Source organism: Dromaius novaehollandiae, chromosome 1, assembly GCF_036370855.1.
Source record: "Dromaius novaehollandiae isolate bDroNov1 chromosome 1, bDroNov1.hap1, whole genome shotgun sequence".
Lineage (NCBI taxonomy): Eukaryota > Metazoa > Chordata > Aves > Casuariiformes > Dromaiidae > Dromaius > Dromaius novaehollandiae.
This window is the reverse complement of record NC_088098.1, coordinates 10,813,254-10,838,969: the sequence shown is the minus strand read 5'-3', so window position 1 is coordinate 10,838,969 and position 25,716 is coordinate 10,813,254. Positions and strand designations below refer to the sequence as shown.

The following is a 25,716-nucleotide window of genomic DNA, read 5'->3' as shown; positions in this document are numbered from 1 at the left end:
AAACAAGACGTTCATAATTATGCTGAAAATTCTTTATTCTGTTTCAGCAGTTATAGTTAAATATATTCATTTAAAATATTTAACTACTGAGTAAAGTAACTTCATATTATGTTTAGTGGAAGCAGTAGTAATCTCATAATTTCTTATAGCTTATAAAGTTAAAGTTAATAAATCTGACTTTTTAAAAGTTAGATGAGGAAAAAAGCAATGATACAGTATGTAAGAGGTTATTCATAGATGATTCATTTTAATTTACAATCATGAAAGTCATACTGGTATCCTTCAACGATTCAATAAGAATGATTTTTATTACTAAAATAAGTGGTAGGGAATTTCACAAAATACTTTATTACGTAAAGTTTTACATTCAGATTAATATCTGAATTAAAAAACTGTTCTACATCAGAAAAGGGTACCTCGTGTTACACTAAAATTAGTATCGCTCAGAATATTAGAAAGTTCTTGAACACTAATTATAGAAGGCAAGGCATGAGATACTTAGGTTCAATTGTATCAGGTAAATAGTTGCTAAATCAGAAGAACTAAATATTAAATTAATTTCACTTTTCTTCTGCATGGGAACAGACAGGAATGAGGGAAATCAATTTATGTGCATTAACCTGTGTCATCTGGATTTATTATAGAATGATTTAAATTGAGACTGATGGGCAAACTGCATGCTGGTAACACAAACTGGCAAAGTTAATTTATTCTATTTTATTTTGGTATCAAATAATGTAATATTTCAGCCCAATTAATTCAGAGTAAATCAAGATAAATGTTTGCTCTCAAGCAAAGGATTTTCAGTTTGTCTCTTAAACCATGCATGGGTGCTGAATGCTGGTGATTACTTGTGAAAAATGAATTTATTCATTCTAACTACCTGAAAAATTGGGGCAGATGCAGCTTGGATTCATTCTTGCATTTAGATTATTTAGTACTTTACATAAGTAATATGCTGCTGTTTTTAATGTAACTTAGCAGTTCAGTTGTAAAATGTAAAGCTTTTTAAAACAGCTAAAGCATAACAGATCTTTAGTAAAACTGAAGAATAAGGCAGGTGTGCATTCATAGGCCATTCACTAGACTGTTTCTGTCAACTGTTTGTAATATTCCACAAGCCAGCATCAGTCTGTTATACACTCTATTTTGTTTCCCACTTAACTGAGAAGCAAGATCCGCTTAAGTCAAGAACTTAAAACCTGATGTTCAGTAGTTGAATATTACTGGGTCTAGTAACAGGTGTTATTTTAGTAAAAATATGTAACCTCTATTTGCAATGAATTTTGATTAAAGCTGGTCAGTAAGTTAAAGTTGTCTTCATCTGTGAAGTCAGTTATTGTATGAACCAAATACAAATGTCAATATAAAATCATACTATTTTATTGTAATATTAAAGGGAGTCCCAAGAAGTGTGAGCTCTGATTACAGAGATACTGTTGTATCACATTTCTTTCTGTACTGTATGATTTTGAAATACCCTTTTTATAAAATATTTGTTAGTTGTCCACATAAAGTTCTTTTTCTTAGCATGGGCAACAGAAGTGATAGATGTCTTAATATTTTGCTGTGGGGAGGAAACATAAAATATAATTTTCTAGGCAACTATAGCATCTCTTTCCACAGCAATAATCCAAAAGAAATAATGAGTTTCAAAACTCAGTTTTATATTGAGTGGTAAATAAAACATAAAAGAAATGTGGTTTTATTCTCTTTTTTCATTCCCCTCAAGATTTTGAAGGTATTGGGAATAAGAATTTTTTGCTGAAGGATAACCATTAGTGTTTTCAGTTGAGCAGTGCTTCCGTTTTTTCCTGTAGGCTCTAAAGTATATTAGTTGTTTAGAAAAAGTGGTTCCTGTTTAAACTGTAGATATGCTGCACATCTGTTACTACTACACAGAGTTTGCATAAAATACTGGGAATTTTCTAAAGTTGTAGGCTGCACACTGTGGCAAGAAGAGTTTCTCCCAAAACAAATTTCAACTTTATGAATCCCAGATAACAACTGGGAAAATGAAAAATATTAAGTGGCAGCTCGTATTTATTTCTGAAAAAATAATTTCATAGTGGAAAAAGGTGGCTATCCTGCAGCTCCCTTACTACTCTAGCAGCTCAGAGTTAAAGTGCACGTGAGAATGCACAGAGTTAAAGTGCACGTGAGAATGCAGATTAACATCTATATAATAATTTGTTTTGTTTTGCTAAAAGGTACTGGATAGAGCAGAGCAGCTAAGGGAAATGGAGGCAAACATCCTGCCAGCATTTCTTAGGCTTCAGGAATTGGTAAGTACCCCAAAAAAATTAATATATGTTTCCTACACATTAAAAGTAAATTAACATACTCGATCTGTCCAGCTAGGCCCACTGGTCATGAAAAGTAATTCTTCAGAGAAAAGTTGCAGAGTGTCTCTCTTTAAAATTTTTTTAAATTTTTTTATTTTTTCTGCAGAATGATCAACTTTCAGGACAGTGGGCTAAACCAGAAACCAAACTAGAATTTAAACATTAGCAGATGATTCTAATACTCTCTCAGTTTTAAACAAATTTCATTTAATGATAATCTTGTTTTACAATGTCTGTTCTTCTCTAGTTTCTTTTGAGGATGTTTCAGATATATAGCTGTATTTTATAGAATATTTTTGATTTTAAGAGGAATATAAAATTTTTCTGCTCTTCATTAAAATTTTATAATAATTGCCAAAAACTCCTCAAAGATAAGGCTCAGGAGGACTGTAATCTATAATGAGAAGCTTCAACAGAGCTCCTCTTGGCTTGGCATCAAAAGACTAAAAAAAATTTAAAAAGAGAGAGACCTTTTTAGAGTCTGTCAAATGTTTGTGTGGGAGTGTAAAGTCAACTTCTGAGTCAGCTGCTGATTCAGAGAGTTCAATCCAAATTCAATGAGTTCAGCATTGGTAGCATGAATTTGCAATTCAGGAGACATCTGTTTTTCCCCAGTTTCTCCCACGTGAAACTTTGGAACCCTGTGTGATGGCCTTCCTGACAGTCAGTGCACCACTAGCTATTTGGTCGCTACTGGACCTGCACAGCTCAAGAGCTCAGAATACGCTTTGAGAGCAGAGAGTTTTGCATTTATATTGTGAATGCAGTATAGCACATTTCTGATTGGAGTAAAACACTACATTTTTTTTCTTCATTTCGGAGTATCAACTATTCCTTTCCAAGTATGCCTTGGAAAAAGAAAACACGGTGCATTCTTTGAAAGTAAATTGAAAACAAAACCAGGAGATGGTGGTACTTTGAAATATCCGAACATCTAAATAGAGGAAATTATACTTGTTATCTCAATACTTCTGAATGGTACTCTTAGTTTTCTGGTGACACTGGTTTCACCATCGATTTCACTGATTTCACCATTTACTGCATGAAGACTGATTCACAGCTGTGTTTTTAATCCTGGCAAGTGATGCATTTTCTGGCCCTTTTTGTCTGTTCTGTCCATGTTCTGGAGGTTGGTACCCCTGAACCAGAAGCAACTTATCTGACAGAGACTAAAGGCAGAAAGCTTAGAACTACGATTGCTGTTCGGGGACCAAAAAAGCATAAGCTAAGACTTAAATATCCTAAAGCACCCTCAAGTTCAGAATTCACCTCTAAATAAGTTAGTCGGCTTTCTAAACTACTGAGAGTCCAGATACTTAAGATGTGGATTCTGGACTGAAGTGTTGTAAACTGTTGTGCAGGTGAAGTTGCGGAGAAATGGAGGTTGTAGAGGCAAATCTACTGCATTCCTTTTTTCATGCTCAGAAAACTGCATTACTGGTGAAAGATTTCATGGAACTGGGGGATCATCTGTGATGATGGGTCGTAGGACACTTGGTTTCTGTGAGGACTATGGTAGGGAAGGAGTTAGGACATTCATATTGGAAGATCTATCAGGAATTGAACTGAATACATCTTAATAGTTTTCTCAGCTGAAATTCTAGGAAGCATGGGGTAGGAACAAAATTGAAAAAAATCTCCAGAAAAACATTCTCCTGACAAAATCAAGTTGCATAAAACCAGAGTAAGAAAAACACTGAAGAATATGGGTGGTGCCATTTTGAGAAGAAGTGACCAGACTACATAAAAGAAGATTTTTTTTTCCCCTGAATTTCACAGAAAGAGAAGTAACACTTTCTTTTTTTTTTTTTTCTGTTGAGGTGGTTCACACGTCTTATTAGAAATATTGTCATGCACCGGTATATGTTTTAAGAGCACCCTTTCTGGCATTTTCTGTGGACACTGTCTAGGAATTTAAACCATAGACTTTGGCATTCTCAGAACTTACTGAAACCTACATAGGAGCTGTGATATGGAGCAAGGAAAGAAAGGCAGTTTTCTAAAATCTGCTGTTCCCACTCACTGAGAAGAAAATTTATCTCCTTTCTAAGTGGCACATTTACCTCGTGAAAATTCATGGCTGTTTGTTTTTATAGATATGCTGCAATTAAAGCAGTGTTAACATTTTTTTTTCTAGCTCCATTCTTTTTAGTTCGTGTTACACTTTTTATTTTTGTCTTGAATTTTAAAATTTTGTGTTACTTTGATATTTTGAAAAACTGGTTCCATTGGGTTACTTTGTTTTTTTTTCTAAGTTGCTTCGATAGTTCTGAAATTTCTTTCTTGAAGAACTACATTTTAAAGTATTTTTTTTTTTTATGCTGAATTTTTAGTACACCTGCAAAAAACTTGCAGAAAGGAAGAATGAAACATCAGCTTCCCAGGTTAGTTAGTTTCATCTTAAAAAAAATCCTCATCTATTGAAGGGTGATCAAATAAGGATTATTTCCTTATGGAAAATGTGTTGTTATCTAATGACCAATCAGCAAACTCAGGGCCAGTGTATTATTGTTAATAACTTTTTAAAAATGAATATGTTACTACCCATAGCCACTGTAGGTAAATAGCAAAACAGTTGGTAAAAGTATACAGTTAATATTGGGGGTTTTTTTCTTTTTTTTCTTTTTTTTCTTTTTTTTCTTTTTTTTCTTTTTTTTCTTTTTTTTCTTTTTTTTCTTTTTTTTCTTTTTTTTCTTTTTTTTCTTTTTTTCTTTTTTTTCTTTTTTTTCTTTTTTTTCTTTTTTTTCTTTTTTTTCTTTTTTTTCTTTTTTTTCTTTTTTTCTTTTTTCTTTTTTTTCTTTTTTTTCTTTTTTTTCTTTTTTTTCTTTTTTTTCTTTTTTTTCTTTTTCTTTTTTTTCTTTTTTTTCTTTTTTTTCTTTTTTTTCTTTTTTTTCTTTTTTCTTTTTTCTTTTTTCTTTTTTCTTTTTTCTTTTTTCTTTTTTCTTTTTTCTTTTTTCTTTTTTCTTTTTTCTTTTTTCTTTTTTTTTCCTTTTTTTTTTTTTGAAACCCAACTGACCTCTAAAATAAAGTAGTAGGTAGCTTTTTTTTCAGAATGCACTGAGTTTTCTGTGACTTTTGACTCCTCCTGAGTGCTTTACTGCAAATCCAAGTTTAATTACCAAAGCAAAATGCTGTCTTAATTTTGGGTGCAAGGATGGAAGCCACTTGGTATTGTCTAGTGCCAGAGCATTATCACCCCAAGTAGCTTAAATGTCAATGAAATGGCAAGAGATGCAGAGAAATTTCAGATAATTATGAAAATTGCAAATGTATGAGCTTCTTGATTAGGGCAGTTGAAGCCTTATTACTATGCTAATAATTTGTATTACACTCTAAATTTGATGATTTTTTTTTTAAATCACAGTAATCTTTCTTCTCATTAGTATTTTAACATTGTAAAGTCATCTGTGTGTGTGTCTCTCTCTCTCTCGTCCCCTTCTCCTCCTTCCCCCCCCACCTTTTTCCTTGTAGACTGACAGAAATGTGACAGTTGTCTTGCTCAGTGAAATAGTATGGGAGCTCTTCCGTCCAAGTACTGGATGCTTTGAGCCATTCACCTTATATTTTCCAGATTACAGCATAGGTAATCTAATTTTTTTAATCTTCTAGGGGATTGAATAATATTTACATTCTGTCAAACACAATTGAAATGCTTTCTCACATGAACCACTGTGCCTTTTACAGAATCTGGAATGTATAATAGCTGCTGGAACAGAAGTCTGTGTTCACGCAGACTCTGAAAAACTTTTCTCTTGCTGTAATGTTCCAAAGTAACATTTTGGTTCCATTATATTTATTGGCTCTTTTAAGGGAGTTTTGGGGTTTGTTTGTTTTCAGTGAGGATTATGTTTTGTTTTTCATTTAACTTGTAAAATTTGGTCAGTTTACTAAGTTAACTATAAATAAGGAAAACTTAATTATATCTAAACAGGGCACTTGCAGAAGATCCTGTCTCATAATCATCCTCCAGAATATTCTGCAGATTTCTATGCTGCATACATTAATATTCTGCTTGGTGTCTTCTACATGGTCTGCAGGGACCTCAAAGAACTTCAGCATCTGGTGAGAAGAGTTCCTTTAGGGTTTTTTGAGATTTTTTTTTTCTGTTTTTTCTTTCTGAATACAAAACTCTGAAAAACCTAGATTTGTTGTTGAATATAGACAAAGAGCAAGTGTTGTGGTTGAACAAAGTACAGTTTCCCTAAGAATCCATGACCAAGGTTGCAGTTATTCTGGTGTGCTGTGCTGAGTGTACTGGTCCAGTCAGAGGCAACAAATGCTGTACTGATGACATGTCAGTCTGCATGTGGTTCACCCAGCCTAGAACTTCTGTTGGGGATTTTCTGATTTTGTGAAATTGCTTGAGCTGAGGATGGCTGCGAGGACCAGGCTTCACATTTTCACTTATTGGGATGAGGAGGTATGTCTGATAGAAGCTTAATGCCTACTGATATTTTACTGATAAATACATTTTGAATAACAGCTCCATTATGGACTTGGTTAATGATACTTTGTTTGCAATAGGAAGTACAAGTTACCATTTTACTCTTGAAAACAATGGTAGGGTTCACTGTGCTTCTCTGTTTTTCAAATTCTTTTTTAGATGTGGGTAGGTATTGTGTGAATTTGCTCTTGGTGCTACCTTCTTGCTAGCCTGGACTTCTGTAATCCTCAAATAGATTTCTGCTGTAATCATTTCCTGGACTGTTCAGTGCAATCCTAGAATGTCAAGATGTGAAGGAATAACTTCAATTAAGTGGTCTCTGAAAAACGTTGCATGTCCAACCACTTCTACTGTTCCTATGTTTATCACATTTAACTGTCACTTTATCCAACATTCTTTAAACTTCAACTTTTATAGGAAATTTAATTTAAGATTTGAAACATTTTTCTTTATTATTTAATAGTGCAAAATTTTTCCATTGATTTGCAACCTATGGAGGACTTAAAAGTAAGCTGCTACAAACTTGTTGCACAGTTTTAAAGAAACATAGTATATTAATTTGAATCAAGGATCTAGAGAAGTGAGGACTCTCAGAAACACTTTCATGGTCTTTCTGGTGGAATTAAGAATAAAATAGGTAAGGCAAATGTTCCTGCAATATGGTAATATTTGAGGAAACAAAAATACATTGAATATTTTCTGGAAAAAAAATTAACCATATATCAATTGATGAGTATAATACCAAACAAACTAATGGTAAAAAAGTCTAATTATCTTTACTTGATGGCAACCTTTGCATAAGAAAAGTTCAATAATAACAGATAATAACAATACCAATTATTAGCTCATCAGATTAGTATTTAAATGTACTTACAAGTACAAGGAACTTTGTTTTGAAGAGAGAACTTGCTGTAATTTTAAAAGTTTGAAGGGATCAGTGGCTTATGGCTAGTGCACTAAGCTAAAGGAATGATAAATGAAAATTTAATTATGGAAAGTTTTAATTGTGTTAATGTTTTCTTCACTGAATCCAAGATAAGTGGGAAAGGAATGAGGACAGGATCACTGTTTTGTTAGACAGGATTTTCTATTAAATGAACATTTATTTGACTTACATGAACCTCAGTGTTTTAAACATCTATGTACACTTCTGTTTTGTTAACAGAATCTTTATCTCTTTTCCCTTCTACCAATGTTGTAATCTGACCCCTGTAGGTGTAGCTTTTGAATCTATAAAAAGTGATAGGGCTGCCTCTTGTTCTCTTAATAATATTTTACAAGTCTATGCTGTAGCTATTGCATTTTACTTTTTTTTTTTCTTGGAAATATTTGTATTGAGCTATGATTAAATGGGAAAATTGATAGTGTTTGTGGATAACTGATGCTGAACTTAAGTTTGGCTTTTAGTTCTTAGCAGTAGCAACGTAAAACATGCAAGTAATTCACAGTGAGTGTTACAGCTTATATATAAAACAGACTGATTCAAAAAGTAGGATCTTTATATAACGTTCAGGTCACTTTTAAGTTCTGTGCATTGGGATATGCCTAAGACTTCATTTCAGGTTTGCATTTACAAAATATCATCATACTGTGTATATTGGCAATACTTCTCCTTTCCATCTACCCAGGAACATTTTATTTATTTCTGTTCACTTCTGAATCTTCCTAATGCTTTCAATCAGATCTGTGGAGCTAAATTCTTTTTGTGCATGAGATGCCTTTTCTGTATAAAGTAATGACAGACAAATACAGGTATCTGTAAGCTCTGTACAACTCTGTAGTGCCTACTATAAACTCCAGATGTTTTTCATTGTGCATGATTATTATAATACATTTTGAAATTATTTTAAATTTATATGTGGAAGTTACTGCCTTAAGTGCTGTGTACTAGCACAGAGAATTATAAGGTGTAGTATACTCGACAAAAGGAGAGTAAACTGTGAAGATTGTTATTTTATAGTCCTATGTATTATTGGCTCTGTTGGTTTATTCATTTGGGGAAAAAATCAGAATTAGATTTGTAACCTCACCAAAAATCCCACAATTTTATCAGAGACAACAGGAATTTGTTTGAATGTGGAATGTGTTAGTAGTTTTTTTTTATCATTTCTGTTTGTATGTGTAATTATGTGTTGCTTCCTTTTGAACACACTGAGCTGCTTCTGGAATGGGAAATTTTTTTCTGAAAATTGATGGAGTGAAAAAAATATACTGAAAATATTTATTCCATTCATGATGTTTAATTATTATGCTAATTTTTTTAAAACGACAACCTTTAAGTACAGTAAACAAATTTTCCTGAGACCAAAGCCAAGTAATCTAATGATAGATTACTTCTGTTTGATTTGCATCCATAGAAATGATGTGATGTTTCATAGTATAATGTTTGGAAGCAAAGCAGTGTAATTATTTACTGGAAAATAATTCATCGGTTTTACAAACTGAAGAGTTGTGCTATGTGTTATTTTCTGTAGCTAGATCAAATGTATAATACCTTTTTAATATGTTGTCCTTTTTGCTTTCTGCAGGCAGCGCTCAATTTTTCTAAATACTGTGAACCAGTGGTCAGAGGAGAAGGTAAGTATCTGTCCTTAATGTGAGCAGGTAGTATAAGAGCTCTGGCACCCTCCTCTTGGTTTTGTGGAGGACTGTGTTTTGATCCTCATAGTGTTCATTTTTCTGGTCACAACAGCATAGCTTATGCCAGCTGCACCCAGCAGGCAGCATTTGCAGCAAAAGCAGATGCATACCTTTGTTGATAGTGTTTTATGGAAATAAGAAGGAAATGCTGTGAAAACTTGGTTCTCCCTTGTAAAACTTTCTCCTCATTCAACCGCCAGTGCTTCTGTGAAGTAGCAAAGTAAGGCGTATTTCTGTCTAGGCTAAGAGGAGAAAACAAGGGCAGAGGTTTTGCTAAGCTGTCCTAGAATGCCTTAGAATAGCCACAGAGAATAATCCTTGCATGGTAGCGTGTGCATACAAATGGATGATGGTAGTGCATCACTGTAACACAGCATTTTGGAGCCAGGGTGTTGAGCTGATTATTTCTTGCCTGTGATTGTTCAGATGTTGGAGATAGAGTTTTAGTGTTCCATAAGTTAAACGTTTAACATTCTGACTTGGTGCAGCAAATGAACGTGACACCCGCAAACTCTGGAAAAATATTGAACCTCATTTGAAGAAGGCAATGCAGACTGTTTATCTCCGGGAAATATCCAGGTAATCTCTCCCCCCCTCCCCCCCCCCCCCCTTTTTTTTTTTTTTTTAATACTTTAGCAAGCTTTCCCCCTAAACATTTACTTGAAATCTCAAGTAAGTTTCATGGGTAGTGTTTCTTTTTTGCTAAACAGAATATTTTTTGCTCTTTAAACATGCATTTCTTTCTTGTCATATAATAGTGCAAATAGGGTTCCTTAGGAAAGAAATTTTTAAGCAAAGCTTTATTTGAGGCATATAAAGTTATTTAATAAGTAAAGCAGCAAAAGAAGGTTGTGGTCTTTTCTTTTCTTTAGTAATGGTCGTGTAGACAGGTAAGTTTTGTCAGGTGTGGAACTGTTAAGTGTGGGAATCCAGCATCAAAATATGTGGTGAAAACACACCAAGTTGACTCAGCAGATCCTTCACTGTACTGTAGATGCATGCCAGCCTCGAAATCCTGTAAGACACTACACACGTTGAACAGCTGTGTTCCTTAACTTTATTTACTAGAGCTGGGTTTATACATGTACTGTGCTTTATCTGACCCTTCTTTAACTGTTCATGGGCAAAATTTTCCTGATGTGGAATTAGCATTTTTGACAGCATCAAGAGTTAGGGCATTGCTAATGGGCTGAGTTGCTTGTTGGTATAGTTTTAGATTCGTTTATTTTTTTTATCTTGCCAGGGTGCTAGAAAAAGGATCATGTTGTTTATTTTTTAATGGTAATAGAGGAATCGGGCTTAGTTTCTTTTCCATTTTTAAGATTTGTGATTCTGATGTTACACCGTGTGAGTAGAGATAATCTGTTAGTGCTCAGTTTCTCTATCTTGATAAAAACACAATGATTTCTTCCCTTTGAATGTCATTCAGGCTATAGAATATTCTGGTAACCGAAGCTGGGCATGTAGTAAGTCTTTGCCAGATTTCTTGGAAGAGTGATTATTCTTTCAAAAAGACAATTGATTTCCCTTCCAGTGAGTTAGCCTTCACTGTATAATGAGATGTTATTTTATTTGCTTTAAGCACATATTTATAGTAAGTATTGATCATCATTACACCGTCTACTCAGGATCTTCCTAACTCTTTATATTCTGTAATTCCCCCCTCTAATTAGGGTGTAATATAACAGTATGTTATAAAGCAACTTATGCATTGTTTCAAAATAACTGTTTTCCCTCTTTGGTGTTTTCTTTGATTATAAATTTGAGTTTCTGCATAATAATTGTAGGATTTATGTCTACGTATTCGTAAATGCTTGAGGAATTAAAACAACTGTATCAGTTTTTCTGGCCACATAACTAATTACTCTGGGGTTTTCTTCAAGTTGTAAAATGCGGCAGTAGAACTTTATCAGCTCTTCTGCTGCTGAAACTGAGATGAAAATGAAACTTTTTTTCTACTCGTAAGAAAGACATTGGATAAAAACTTTGCTCATTGATAATTTGGTTGCTCATTCATTAGAGCTACATCAGCTCTCATTAAACTTTTCATAAGTTTTATGGGTTATGGCTGATAAAAATGTAGCACATGAAAAGTAAGTCAGAGACAGGGTTTTAGCTGAGACACTGTGCATGAAGATTTACATAAATCAATGGTACTTTAACAAAATAGTTCCTCCCCCTCCTGAGTGCTATATGAATGGGTGAAATAAAATCATGACATTTCTAACAGTGTTGTTGGAAGCTTCAAAGTGCAATTGTTGCAGCTGTTTAGGTAAGCACCAAACTACTTGCAGTTATTTGTTTTCACTGACAAAATGTTTATTTTGATGTCTCCAGAGGTTTTCAATGAAGAGCGAGTATTGCTTTGTTTTTTACCTAGACTTCAAAATTACATTATGACATAATTATAATATTGTTTTCAGTAGGATAAATAGGCCAGCAAAAAATCAAAGCTGTCAGTGTCTTTGCTTTTTATCTAAACCTGCGTTGTTCCCACAACTTAAAAACACTATTGATATCTGCTTAGTGATGAGGGCTGGATGGAAAGAAATTGCTATTTGATCATTAGTTTATACTCAATATTATGTTAAGATGTATAAATCAAAGTATTTTCTGTATTTTCTTCAAATACGCTGAAGTGTCAAGAAAGTGCAGACTTTATATGCAATATAGTAAGACTTAATATTTTTAATTATTACCTTAATAACTGCATTGTACACTCTGTCATGAAGTTTAAATAAACAGATACTAAGTGGGTAGCTCACACTAAAAGAGAGTTTTACCTGGAATAGCATATACTTCATATAAATATTGCATTATCTGTCTTTTAGCTCACAGTGGGAACGCTTACAGTGTGCTGATGGAGAACCTGGGCAATTGAAAGGTATCAGATACAGTAACTCTGTATGGGCTTGTAATGTAAAATATGTACTTTTCAGGTTGATTTGGTTGCTGTTATCTGATAATATATGAATGAAATTAATACGAACTAGACTGCCCATTACCATTCAATTTCAGTGTAGAAAAATTAGGTTTTTTGAGAAGGCCTTCTCTGAAGTACTTCTACCATCTTTTCCCTTAGCATATTTCCTGTGAGTTGTGTCTCCTACAGTCCGATGTGGGCAAAATCAGGTTTCCATAAAATCGATATTCTCGTGTAATACTCAGGGAGGGATGTTTAGAGTTGTCCGCAGAGAAGGCAGTACTATACCTGATGCAGCATGCTGGCTTAGCACATTCCTAAACAATATAGGTGTCAGGTGTCCTTGTGTCTTGGTGAAGGGAAATGTCAGAATTGCAAGAATTCTCTTTCTGTGCCTTCCTTGAAGCAGTACAGCTTTGTGGATTTTATGCTTTACACAAAGCTGTCTCTGTTAGCATTGATTTACAGTTTAGGAAGGATTACTGAAATATTTTCTTGGTGATGTCAGTCAGTCATGGCTTGTTGATCAGGTTTTAATTTGGGGGCATTTTTCCATATTATCTATCATGATAAATAATTTCTTTGTTAGATAGTAGATAAAATAGCCACCTTTTAAAACTGTCTGTTAAGATAATTGCAGTCATTGGAGCGTGCATCCTATATTTGCTTTATAATCAGTGTTTCTTCTACATTGTTGACCAAAGGAGTTTGAGTCAGTGTTCTTATTAAATTCTCTCCCTCCCGACCCAGATGGCTGTGAAACATTTTCACAGCTGACAGCTCCCAAAAGAGAGATTTTATTGAAAATATGTTTTCCAGGATTTTTAGGTATATGCAGTAGGAAAAATTGTCTTGTTAGCATTTCGCAATAATATTATGCTTAAAAAGCAATTGTAATAAATTGTACTGTAGATGTAATTAAGCCAATCATTCAGTGCATAATACTAATATTGGCAGATCAAAAAAGTGGAGGAGAAGCACAGACATTTCTGTACTAAGCTAAATTGTCCGTAGGTAAGAGTTTCTTTAATTTGGTATTGCATTTTGTAATTAACATGCAGTACCAAACATCCTCTTGATTGTAAATGAAACGTAAAGCTGCTGTTCTTTTGTGACTACCTGAAAGGAAATTGTCAGTAACTATAATCTAGGATGCTTCTCGTCACACTAAGGGCTCTGAGTCTAATTGTAACTTTTAAATGTTTAACACCTTGATCTTTATTTGCTGATGTTTGTGAATTAAAGCATAAAAGTGCTGCTACTTCACAGATCAGGCAGCAATTCAAGTGAGAACTTTTAAGAGAAGTCACAAAAGAGACCCTTTTGAGGTCTCCCTAGTTACACAAGTGATGAAATAAGGTGGCTTGATCATCCTAATCTTATGCATAAGTTGTGCAAAAGAAGCAACTACAGTGATCAGCGTGACTCAAATGTAAAAGGAAAAATTACAGAGTAAAAGTGGAAAGAGGGAAGGAAGATACTCAGTAGACTGTACTTCTTGTATGCTTGTAATATGTGACAATTTAATAATTATGGACTCTACATGTATTAGGTGAGATCAGCTGGATTGAGTTTAACATTTTGAAAATATTTCTGTACGAAATAAAAGTCTTTAAAGATGGTGAGATGCTGAACTGCTGCTCAGAAATACTGCAGCAGTGGTTCTTTCTCCTCTGTGGTAGCCTGGTTCGTATGTTGAACTGTGTCTGGCACTGTCTGGAGCAGCCTGAAGGTCAGGTCTTGGAGAAAAGCTTTGCAGTGATATTTAAGTATATCTCTTGATCTACGCTGTTTGTTGTCCAAATTACCTTAAATGAAAGTGCTGTAAATATTATTTGGGGAGATCTCAGCTTAGTGATTTATGAATCACTGATGATTAAATGCAGCTTTTGAGAAAAGTCCGGAAGGAATTTAGAGCACTAATTTTATTTTGATTGAAGAGTCAAGCTACATGCCATTATTCCTTGCCCCTTTACTGATTTTATTTCTGTAATAACAGGACTGTAGAAAGTAGCCATACGAAATTTACAGGAATACAGCAGGAGAGAGGGAAAAAAATGTATAGACTGCAGTAGTGAAATACAATGCAGAGAAGTCTAATTTTGAACTTTATGGAGGTTTAGAGTAGGTTTCAGGACTCATAAACTGTTTGTTTATTTTATAGGACTTTCTGCACATGCACATGTGGAACTTCCTTACTACTCCAAATTCCTTCTGATAGCTGCTTACCTTGCCTCCTACAATCCTGTTAGGACAGATAAGAGGTTCTTTCTTAAGGTAATGGCATTTTTTTTTTCTTAGTGCTATATGCTGGATTCCTGCATACTGCTTTTTCCGGTTTAAAACTCTAACAGTTCATTTTGAAATCTGTTTTGTGTGTAGTTCATTTGATTTGATTGTAAGTTTGTCTGTGGATCACATACCATGATTGGTAACGATCAGTTAGTTATTATTAATGTTTAATAAAACCTACTTGCTCTTCAGGCCAAACCACGCAAAATGTTGCTAAAACATAAGGATTGTGCCTTGTATTTGTGAGTTGATACGGCTCTTTCCTGAAGGTTTTAATCAAGTGTCTGCAGCATCTTTGGGTGTAAGCCACATTTAGATTTCAGAGGAAGATGCAAAACACTACAGTTTATTTCACTAAGTTCACCTTTAATGAAATAAAATGACATAGCACTTTGTTGACTTACTTATACAGCTTTCAGCTTTTGAAACAAAAACCTACAAACAATTGCTTTTGTAGAAGATGTGGTTCCATTAGCAGGCACTTCTTATGCTGAAGTGAAGGTAATGTGCGTTTTAGGATTAATATATTGTATCTGTTATTGTATCTGTATCAGACAGTGGACCAAGCCTCTTTTTCTGTAAGTTCTTGCTATGTACAGGTTGATTTATTTATTTATATATTTATCCCCCCTCTCCCCCACTTTGGATTGCATCTTGGTCATGCTGCAAATAGGTGCTATGGTGCTGTTGTTTGTAGTCTGTCTCCCAGACCTTACCAAGGATCTGTATGCAAGTCTGCCTCACTGCATTGTTTTTGAGGTCTTAGTTTGTCAAAATATGGGCAGGAAGACAGATCTCAGAAAAGTGATTGGGCAGTCATGTTTTCTTCAAGGTATTCTACATTACTACAGTGTGTATTAATGTGTGTGTGTGTAAATGTATGGTATACGGCAGATGAGAGTGAACAGTTGGGGAAAAAAAGCAAAAGAAGAGGTGAGAGGTTTGTAAGAATATGCATATTGAAAAAGTTTCCTCTTGAAGAAAAAGTTGTAAATACATGTTTCGAGAAGTTTACTGCAGTTCCCAGTAGGAGTGTACTAGTCTTAAGTATGAATTTCATGTTTCTGTTATGATCCTACAGTGAGCCTTTTTCTCTAGTCCTTTCTGTAGAAGTTTGGAAGATTACTTGTCATAAGTGCAGATTGACAAGTTCTCTTTTTTTGATCACATCCTTTGTTTTTTCACTTGGCAAAAGCAATTTTTTGTAAGAGTTTTACTTGCTGAAAAAAGAATAAGGAAAGTCTGGGCAAAATCAATCTTGGAACTCAAACAGGAAAGCCTACAAGCATCAAGTCAGTAAAGCATGTTACTAAAAACTGCCACATCTTTCGGCTTGTGTTCGCTGAACAACCTTCTCAATTTTCTTTTTCTCTGTCTACTTTATTGCAGTATCTCTAAAGTTAGTTTCCACCTCTTGCCCATGAGCCTTACAAAAACCTTTAGAAGAGATTGCAACGTGAACTTCTACAGTGTTTGAAGCAGGGACTGTGTAGGCATTTTGATCAATAAAATTAAATATTTTCCCAAGAACTGATAAAGCAGGAAAAGTTATCATTCCTGCCAGGGGGATCATTTGAGAGCAATTAGCGCTTCATTAGGTGCTATGACAAAGTTCAAAAATAGCTGTTTCTCAAAGCCCAACAAGACCAACACTTTTGAAGAAACCTTCAAGTTGAGTGTTTGTATGAATCATGTGGGCTGTAAAAATATAATTTACTTTTGTCAGGGTTGTAAATGAGATTCAAAGTAGATTACAGTTGTGTGGTTTTTTGGGGTTTTTTTTGCCTAATTAACTAAGGGTTTCCAGATGGCAAAAGGGTGGTAAACAAAAGAGTGGTCTTTGAGCTACTAATCTGCATTGCTGGGATAGGCGTTAGGTTACCCCACAACTTGAGAAAAAGTTACAGTCTGTAAAAGCCTGAAATGCTAACAACCTCATAGAGCAATGAAGTAATAATCTACAGTGATGTTATTAGTTATGTGAAAACTCAAAAGCTTTGTGACAAGTTAAGTGAAAAATAGGAAGTAGTTTTTAAAAGGTAGTTTTAAACAAAAGAGAACAGATTAAATGTAAAGTCTGTTTTGCCCGTTTAATAGGGAACAGTGCTAAAAACTGAAAATTAGGTCTGAATTTCATGTATTTCCTTGTACTTGCACAGAAATAGTGTACCTACTCATTTGCTTTGGAACAGCTTTGGTGTAACTTAAAATACACCATATGGAGATCCCAGTGTAACCTTTAAAATGCATGAACAGTTTGTTGTGATCCATCACTATCATGCCACATAACCTCAGGGTTGATCACTTTTCCCATCCAGGTGGTCCCTACTATTCTAGCAGTACTCTTCAAAGTCATGGGAAAGAGGTTATTTTTCTGTCTGTAAGTATGTGTGTGACATGTATTAACTGGATGAACAACAAATTTTTTAGTTTGGTGGATTGTTTAAAGGAAACTTAAAGCTCTATACAATATTGCACTCTTCAAAAGTCAATTGAAAAAAGCCAGTTTCTGTGATCTTGACATTGCTGAGCATTGAAGTCCACAAATACCAAGTACAAGATTTAAAACCTTAGAATGGAAACCGAATTCCATCACTGGAGATATTTTTCCTTGATTTCATTGAGCATGCTAATAAGGTAATCTTCTCAATTCTGTGGAAAGGGTTCTCGGGTGATATTTTGTTAAATAGCACTCAGGTACGTTTAAGGAGTGTTACATCTGGGCCTTTCCACTGATTTTACATGGTTTACTTATTTAAATAAAATATTTCCTACATTTGGCTTTTGTGGTGTAATTCTGTTTTTTTTTTTTTTCCATGTCATCCTTCATCTCTCTTTTTCCCCCACTCTCATTTATGACATCTAGTTTACTGTATATATTCGGTGAGATCTAAGGGCTGATCCAAGAGCTAATCCTTTATAAACGATGTCATCGTTGTCATCGTCCCCCTGCTTTCTGTTTGTCCTTCGACTCTTGCACCTTTAAATATCTTTGTATTGGATTGATTTACTTCCTGGTTGTTGTTCTGTCAACTTAGATACCATCTGAATTCTTAAAATGGAGCAGATAAATACTCATTCAGATGGATGCATTTTAAAAATCAAGTGGCCATCATTTAAACCTTTTTGGAAAGAGAAAGAAATAAAGCATTTGTCTTTTCATGAGATTGGAGGGTGGGAGGAAGGTGGAGGCATATGAAAAGTTTATATTAAAAAAAAAAAAAGAAACTACTCTCTTTTCTGAGCAGTCTGTGATTAGATCAGAAAATAAATGTGTGCGTTTTCACAAAAAAATATTAGAGTGACTTTCTGGTTTTGTACCACTTGATAACTATGAAGCAAGAACTAAGGCAAATGTGATTTTAGGGTTTATGGTAAGAAGGGTTACTGCTAAGATCAGAGATCAATAATGGAGGTGTAAGAAAGAAGCAGAACCAAAATAGCGTGCTACCATAAGATATGTAATGCACAGTTCTTTGGTTTTTCTTTGATTCTGTCGTCGCTATAGAACAAATAAAATATTTTTGCATATCATATTTGCTTTTGTCTTTTTTGTTTACAGCATCATGGGAAAATTAAGAAGACCAGCTTTATGAAGAAACATGAAAAGGTATATATTTTACCTTTCTATTCTGAGATCAAGAACAAAGATTTTTCATCTGCTGTTGCACTAGTTTAGTGTTTTGTTTTTCCTCATATATTCTTGACTGTAGAAGGAACAGTATTTCATGAAGTAACCATTACCAGTGCATTTATTTTATTTGATGATAATTTCTCTATGAAACACACATTTTTAATTGATTGGAATTTAACTGTAGCATTAATTTGTCTCCTAAAGCCATGTTTTTGTGTATGACTAAATTTGCAATAAAGCTAATTAAACAGCATCATACGTGGAAGAGCCAGATCTCAGAATTTCTCTCAAGGATATTAGAGTAATAGGTGATTAATAGTTTTGAGAATCGAGTCACTTTAGTTCCTAGTCATGCAATGAAATATAAGAGCTTAAAATTAGGTGTTGAGGATTGGAAACTCTGCAATCCTATCTGTTGTTTATGTAGAGAGAATAAACTGACCAAAAATGTTGCTATTCCATCAGAATAACTAAACTTTTCATAGATATAAATAGCTAAACACCACCGATTTCAGTGGAGCTGCACCAGTTTATACCAACAGAGTCAGCAAGTACGTGTGTTATGTGTATTTATAATTTAATGTAAAAAAAAAAATCAGGTTTTAACATTTATAACCTGTTGATTTATTTTCAGACAAAATATGGTCAAAGACTTGTAGATTGTGGCACTACAGTTTTATAGTGAAGGAAGATGAAATACAGGGATAAAAGATGAGACATGTAACGTTATAAGTAAAGACTCATTTTCTTCAGCTGGTGTGCCAGTTTATATCAGTATACTTTTACTCAGAGAAACTTGTCTAAAGTCAGATTTACAGATCAGATCACCTAACTCAAAGTGGGTGCCTATAAAAGCTAGTTGGCTTTTATAGACAATGCAGAGCAAGTTGTTGCAGGCATTGGTGTGTAGGGTGTGATTCATCTCATCCTAAGTAGATTCTCCATTTAGTCAGAAGAATTGCACCATCAACTGTATTGATTAGATTTCTACTGACTCTAATGGGAGCTTAGAAAACTAGTTCGGTCGTACATACTTACTTGGCAGGAAGCTAACATTAGATGAAATAAATCCTACCTTAAAAGTTAAGGCACAGCCAGGCTAAAAATCTGTTTCTTGATTCTTAACTCTTTGTTCAGTCCAGAGTCTAATACTTTCTTATCAGAAAAAACTAAATCTTCTGAATTCTTCAAGAGAAAGAAAATGCCTTTATCATTCCATTAATTGTCTTGTTGCTGATAACAGCAGAATTTGCTGGATTTCTTCGTTTAATTGATCTGGGACAATGTTTTGCCAATGTAGTGACAAGCGATTCAAAATGTCTTCCCTGGTAAAGCTACTTTTGCAGAAGTATGCTTTCTCAGATGTCAGTCCCCCAGTAGATTGCATTTGTTGGTGTGGTTTTTTTTTTTCTGGGGGGGGGAACTGTCTAGTATGTCTGTCTCAATTCTAATGTAGGATTCATTTGTATCAGAATTTCTAGCTTACAACTTAAGATTCTTTGTTTGTATAACAACCAGGGAAGTTCAGAAATGCTTTCTACTCAAAAAGGTGAGAGGTATAGTTCCGTCTTTAGTGCTATGATAAAAAGATTGAAAATTCAGCCAATTCAGATTAAGAACTTGCTCTCTTTTGTGCAGGTAATTAAGTTTGGGTTAAGCTTTTACTCTTTAAAGAGCACTTTTGATTTTTGTTCTTGTTTGAAATTTGGTGATGTGAATACATGGCTCACAGACTGTTAAAAGACTTAGGCCAGTTATACAGTGGGAGTGCAGGACTCTGACACTGTAGATAAAGGGCGCAAACACAAGTAGTGGCAACTGGTGAAAAGTCTTGTTGAACTAAATGTGGAAGATAACTTTCTTTGATTTGAAGTGAGATGAGGGGTCCCTTGGATTTTATAAAACTGTTTTTCAGTGTTACTCTGCCTTAGCTCCTTGTGGAAGATTCTTATGGACCTCATGCTTTACCACTGTTGGTTTGGAGGTATTTCTGAACTATTCCCATTCTTGTGGGAGTTCATTTCTGCTTAAGAATTCTAATAAAATGTACCTTCTGGAAGAAGCACTTCAATGTTATTTAGCTCTTCTGGCTTTTCCCCAAGAACCATGTCTAGCAAGTAATCTGAAAATTCAAAACAATGTTCTACCAAAGCAGAGAGCTGATAGTAGTAAGAACAAGAAACTTGTGAAATAACTGTATCCTAAATGTAACTTCAGGGATTACTACATGCTGACTGTGCTTGCTAGCTACTTGGAGTGGACGCATTTCAACTATTGTATATTTGTTCACTTTCTTTTTTTATTGGATAGCAAAGAATATGCTTCACAGACTTGGCATGTTTAGAAACAGAAGTGCAATTCATAGCTTGTACCGTACTTGCATTCTGACTGAGGGTATTGCGCTGAAGTGGATTAGGTTCATCTGTAAATAAGGTTTCGGTAATGTTTTGACCACTTTATTGGCCACTACATTTCCAGTATTTTTCACATTGCTTTCTTTGTTAACCAAAAGATAGCTGTGGGGACACCTCCTGGATTTTAAAAGCTAAAACATGTACTGGAGATGGCTTTTTGTTTTGCTGAAGAAAGGAGTAGTTGTGTTTTACTGATAACTGGCACCACAGGAGTGCTGGGTGGTGTGTTTGAGAGCTGTCCTTTCCCCGGATCGTTTTGAAACAGACTTTCTTTTTGAAATTCTTCTTTAATCTTGCCTGTGCTGCTAGTAAGAATAGATCAATGTACACTACAAAAAAGGAAGTTGAATGTCAAAGTAGAGAGAATGAAATACAAACTTAAAAAGAAACAAGTAATTCTCACATCAGAACTTTGACAGTCTCTGTCATAACTAAATCTCTGTAGTCCCAACAGTGCTGCCTGCAGAGAGCAAAGTCTAATATTACCCAGTTCTGCTCTGTGAACTGTATTTCTCCATTTTTAAAAATTTGTTGTTTAGGAAACATTTTAACATTGCAAGTCAGGAACTTACATTTCTGTTAAATTCAATGTTACTACATATAATAGACTATAATGCCCAGAATGTCCACCAGTGTTAGTCCAGATGTAAAGAAAAATGTATATGGTGTGAAGAAGGATAAACAATAGGAAAGCTCTGTAAATACAAAGTTCAGTAAATATGCAGCGTTCCGATAATGCAGTTTTAGTCTGAAGCTGGCGTGTAGCTCTGTATAGGAGCACAGCCAAGAGATGGAGAAATTATCGGTCTCGACTCGGTGCCTGGGAGCTGTGGGGGCCGGCCGCTGCGCAAAGGCAGGTGAGCTGGGAACAGCGCAGTAACAAGGCAGGCAGCAGCGCCGACCTCGGCACCAAGGAGCCAGGATGCGGTGTGGCCGAGTCAGGGCCAGAGGCAGCGACTAGGGACAGACAAAACTCAGTGATCGCCCCGCCAGTCTGTAGTGACAAGGCAGGCAGAATTGCAGAGGTATGAGAGCACAGATACCGCTTCTACACAGCCGTGATGTTTAAATGTAATTGCCTGTATTTCAATTTGCGCCCTTTGCTTCTTGTCCTGTCACTGGATACCTCTGAAAAGAGCCTGGCTCTGTCTTCTTTACTCTCCCCATGAGGTATTTATACAGGTTGACAAGATCCCCCTGAGCCTTCTCTTCTCCGGGCTGTACACAACCCCACGTCTCCCAGCCTCTCCATGTATGACAAATGCTTCAGTTCCTTTCCTCGTCTTTGTGGTCCTTCTCAGCTTGCAGATAAGGCAGTTAAATGTAGGCGTCTACAAGGACATGAGACAGCGAAGCTCCTGTGCTACTTGGTGGAGCTCTAGCCAGGGTAGCCTAGAGAGTGGTTTGCTGAACAAGTATGTGGATGCTGGCCATCTGCTCTAGGGTTCCTTTGACTGCCTTGAGGGGATATTGAGTGTAGTAGGAGACAAATTTAGGTGTCTTAATCAGCAAGGTGAATCCTACCCTTGCTGTCCATATAGCAAGGGGGGGAAAAGACAAGTCAGTTTAGAAGCTTATGAGGAAGGAGGAATGGATGGAGAATTTGAACCTTGGCAGTAAACAAATGCAATATTTAATGTCAGAGCACGCCAGGGCGCAGCGAGCCCAGGGCTGCTCCCTACAGGAAGGCAAGATGGGAGCCGAATGCGGCCGCGACAGGGGCCAGGCAGGCCTGCAGCAACGGGGTGCAGCCGAGCAGAGCAGGGTGCTGGCCGCAGCAGGCCCTGCCAACAGGTCGGTGATCACCAGGCGCAGGGTTCATCGAGGGGCTCCAAATGGTGCCCCGGGGCAGCGCTGGGCAGGCTTGCATGGCGCCCTGTTTGGGGGCATGGGACTCCTGGGGAGGCTGGCCAGGGGCCCTGGGAGGGTGCTGCAGAGAATGCTGTCACTGTGAAACATTAACGATTTATTTTACTAAAATCCAGAAGCCTAAGAAGGATGGGAAAGGCATATGTTTACATGACTTTCTTTTTTTTTAATGTTTTGCCCTCTATTTTGCTGTGAGACCTTAATTTTCTCATTGTGATTGAAATAGGTGCAACTGGCTTATTTAGGCAATGATTAGGTGTGCAAACCTAGTAGCTGTGAGCTTTCATGCTCATGCACATCCAGTGGCATTTGGCTGTGGAAAAAAATAAAACTTCTGAGAACTGTTTTGTGTGTTATTGCAGGAACTGTTCAAAAGTTGGTGTGTGAAAACTTATTTTTATATGTATGTCAGTATATCTATATCTATGTGGCTTGTCATTATTTTTTGTCAGAGATTCATTGATAGTCTGCACCTGTGATTTCAGAAAGCTTGTTTCTTCTCTGAGACTCCAGCATCAGTGGAGGCTTACTTGGGCAATTCGTGTAAAATTTTATGAATCTTCTGTAGTTTAATAAGAATAGAGTGAAACGTGAGAAGAATTTTGTAATGCTGTTTTTCATAAACTGCTGTCTGGTCTGTTGGGATAGAATAATAGAAATATCCTATGGAGAATAGAAATGGAAATAGGAAAAGTAATTTTTAAAACTTTTTGATGCTGTTTTCTTCCCTTTTTTCTTCTCAGTGTAAATTTATGAATCCTGAACAAACTATTCTAACTGTTCAGAATTTAGTAAAACATTTCTGTAATAAATTGTGGTTGGTTCCATATGCATTTATGCATTTACTCAGTCAGTAATTCTTTTTAAAGCAGACTTTAAAATCAGGAAATATTTAAGCTAAACTTTACCTTCTGGCAGCAGAATGTCCATGTCTGGGTTCCTTAAATTTCCAACAAACATTAGGGAATTTCTTGCTTAGTTTTGTTTTTGGTAAATCAGGTTACTGTAGTGTTAGCCTTAACCTCTTACCAAATTGACAGGCATGAGGGTTCTCTTCCGAACTTCCCTGCACATCCTTGCCATCAACACCAGTGTTGTACTGACACTGATTCTTAATTCATTAATTTAGACATCTAGGGAGTGTTACAGATTCCTGGATAGGTTCCTAATTTTAAAAAGTTCGAAATAACCATAGTCTTTTGGCAAAAGTTTTTGAGTACAGCTTTGACTGATGTTTTCAACATAGTACTCAGAGGAGCCAGTGTATTTCCTGACTCCACAGCTAATCCTGCTCCCCAGGAGAACTTGAAGGCTTTAGATGAAGCATAGGGCAAGCAATTACAGTGCTCTCTTGTGAGCATTATATTGTGAGCTTTTTTTTTTTTTGAAGGTGTTAAAGTAGAAGATATGATACTGAATTTATTCTGATCTGTGGAAAGTAGATACAGATTTGGCAGTGGAAAATGAGGTGAGCTCTGCTGCACTGAAAAAGACGTAATCTGCAAAGTTATTCTAGTCATGTTCTAGACTGTAAGATTGTGTAATAGTTTAATATAATATTTGAGACCAGGAACTCTTGTTCTGAATCTGCGTAGAATACTTCTAGCAAGTCATTTAAACAATATTTCTTAATTCCTTTTTGACAAAAATATTGTTTAAAACTAATAGTAAAGCACCACACACATGCTATTATGCTATGATTTAAAATTAATTTAATATGAGCCAATTTGTTTTTATTACGTGTGGGTTTCTGTTTTCAAAAATTGAATTTATAAGAACTTTGTGTAAGTATCATTGGAACATAGAGAAACTAGTACCATGTCTATGAGAGGAAGAGACTACTAGTAGTAGTCTCTCTCTTCTGTAAGAATCTTCTCTGAATATACCTCTTCAAAATGTACGTGCTAGTAACTCATTTGTGTTCAGTAAGCCAAGCATACAAAAAAGTATTTAAAAATGTTTGATGCTTTTGTACATTTATAAAAGCTACTGTTGTGTTTTACATACCTTGTTGTAGGTGCTTGTGGATTATAGACAGACTATAGACAATAGAGTAAGTCTAAACCTTTATGTCTTCACTAGCTAGCAATTCTGCATGCTTTTGAGATGTCCGTTCTGTGTTACTATTGATAAACTGTGAACAAACCTTGAGAATGCTGTGAAATATAGTCTTTCCTCTTTAATCCTTAGGCTGGGCAAGATAAATCATAGGACAAACACATCTATAAATCTGAAGGCAGATAGGAAATTTGGCTCCAGGTTCTCTGTTATGGCTCAAAATGTTCTTATTTGTTATGCATTGTGCCGTTTGGACTCTAGCCATGTTAGAGCTGTGTATCTATATCATCATATTGATCAATGAGCATCTATTCAGTGTTTTCTATGATATATAAGTAGGCTTTAAGAAGGAATACTGTGAATTATAATGCTTCCATGGAGACTAAAAAGATGTGAGGATAGCATCTTGTGGTACTCTAGAAAAATCTGTTGAATTGGAACCTCTATTTCTATTGCAGACCAGCAATCATCTCCTTGGGCCAAAGCCGTTCCCCCTGGACAGATTGTTAGCAATATTATATAGTATTGTGGACAACAGAGTTGCTCCAACTGCAAATATATTTTCCCAGGTAAGTGTATACTTGTTTTCTTTGTTTCCTTCCTAGTGTCCAGAATTTCTGAAAAGGTTTTACATTGTTTTTGGTAAGTCGTCATTCTAATGAAGTGTAATGAGAAAATAACCATGTCAGAAATTTAAGTCTAAGGCTCAGGATAATCTTCTTCTGTACTACTAGCTATGAATTCAGGATTGTATCTGTGTAATGGTCTGAACCTTTCTAACCTTGCTGAACCTTGTAATGCATAGTATAACCATCTAATGGTCAAGAAAAAACAGAGGGAGGGGTAAGTTATCTGCAGGTGAAAGTAGTTTCCTGTGATGTACCCATCTTAGGGGTAATATTTTTCATTTGCACCTGCTCTCAGTGTTCTGCAGAGGAGTCTGAATGTCACATTTCACTAGATGGCAGCATAACTACAGTGTTGAGTGAAATTAAGTAAATCTAAAGTTTTCTCTAGAGTTCTGGGTTTCTCAAGTGTAAATATGTATTCTGTATAAGTAAAGATAGTTTCCTATTGTCAGCTTTATTCTTAGATCT

General features: G+C 35.4%; 1 protein-coding gene across 9 annotated transcripts in view; it reads left to right on the top strand.

Moving 5' to 3' along the window:
• The window catches only part of ORC5 (origin recognition complex subunit 5), a 76,124-nt gene that overhangs the window by 11,597 nt on the left and 38,811 nt on the right, over positions 1 to 25,716 (top strand). For 6 of the 9 annotated variants that reach the window (XM_064505454.1, XM_064505453.1, XM_064505450.1 and 3 more), the window contains exons 5-14: positions 2,211 to 2,285; positions 4,679 to 4,729; positions 5,817 to 5,928; positions 6,277 to 6,407; positions 9,318 to 9,366; positions 9,918 to 10,008; positions 12,261 to 12,313; positions 14,517 to 14,629; positions 18,207 to 18,254; positions 25,078 to 25,188. In XM_064505454.1, the coding sequence (XP_064361524.1) occupies positions 2,211 to 2,285; positions 4,679 to 4,729; positions 5,817 to 5,928; positions 6,277 to 6,407; positions 9,318 to 9,366; positions 9,918 to 10,008; positions 12,261 to 12,313; positions 14,517 to 14,629; positions 18,207 to 18,254; positions 25,078 to 25,188 (834 nt within the window). Of the gene's footprint in view, positions 1 to 2,210; positions 2,286 to 4,678; positions 4,730 to 5,816; positions 5,929 to 6,276; positions 6,408 to 9,317; positions 9,367 to 9,917; positions 10,009 to 12,260; positions 12,314 to 14,516; positions 14,630 to 18,206; positions 18,255 to 23,951; positions 24,030 to 25,077; positions 25,189 to 25,716 lie in introns of those variants that run through there. The other 3 variants (XM_026097663.2, XM_026097656.2, XR_010387375.1) reach the window with 2 other exon arrangements.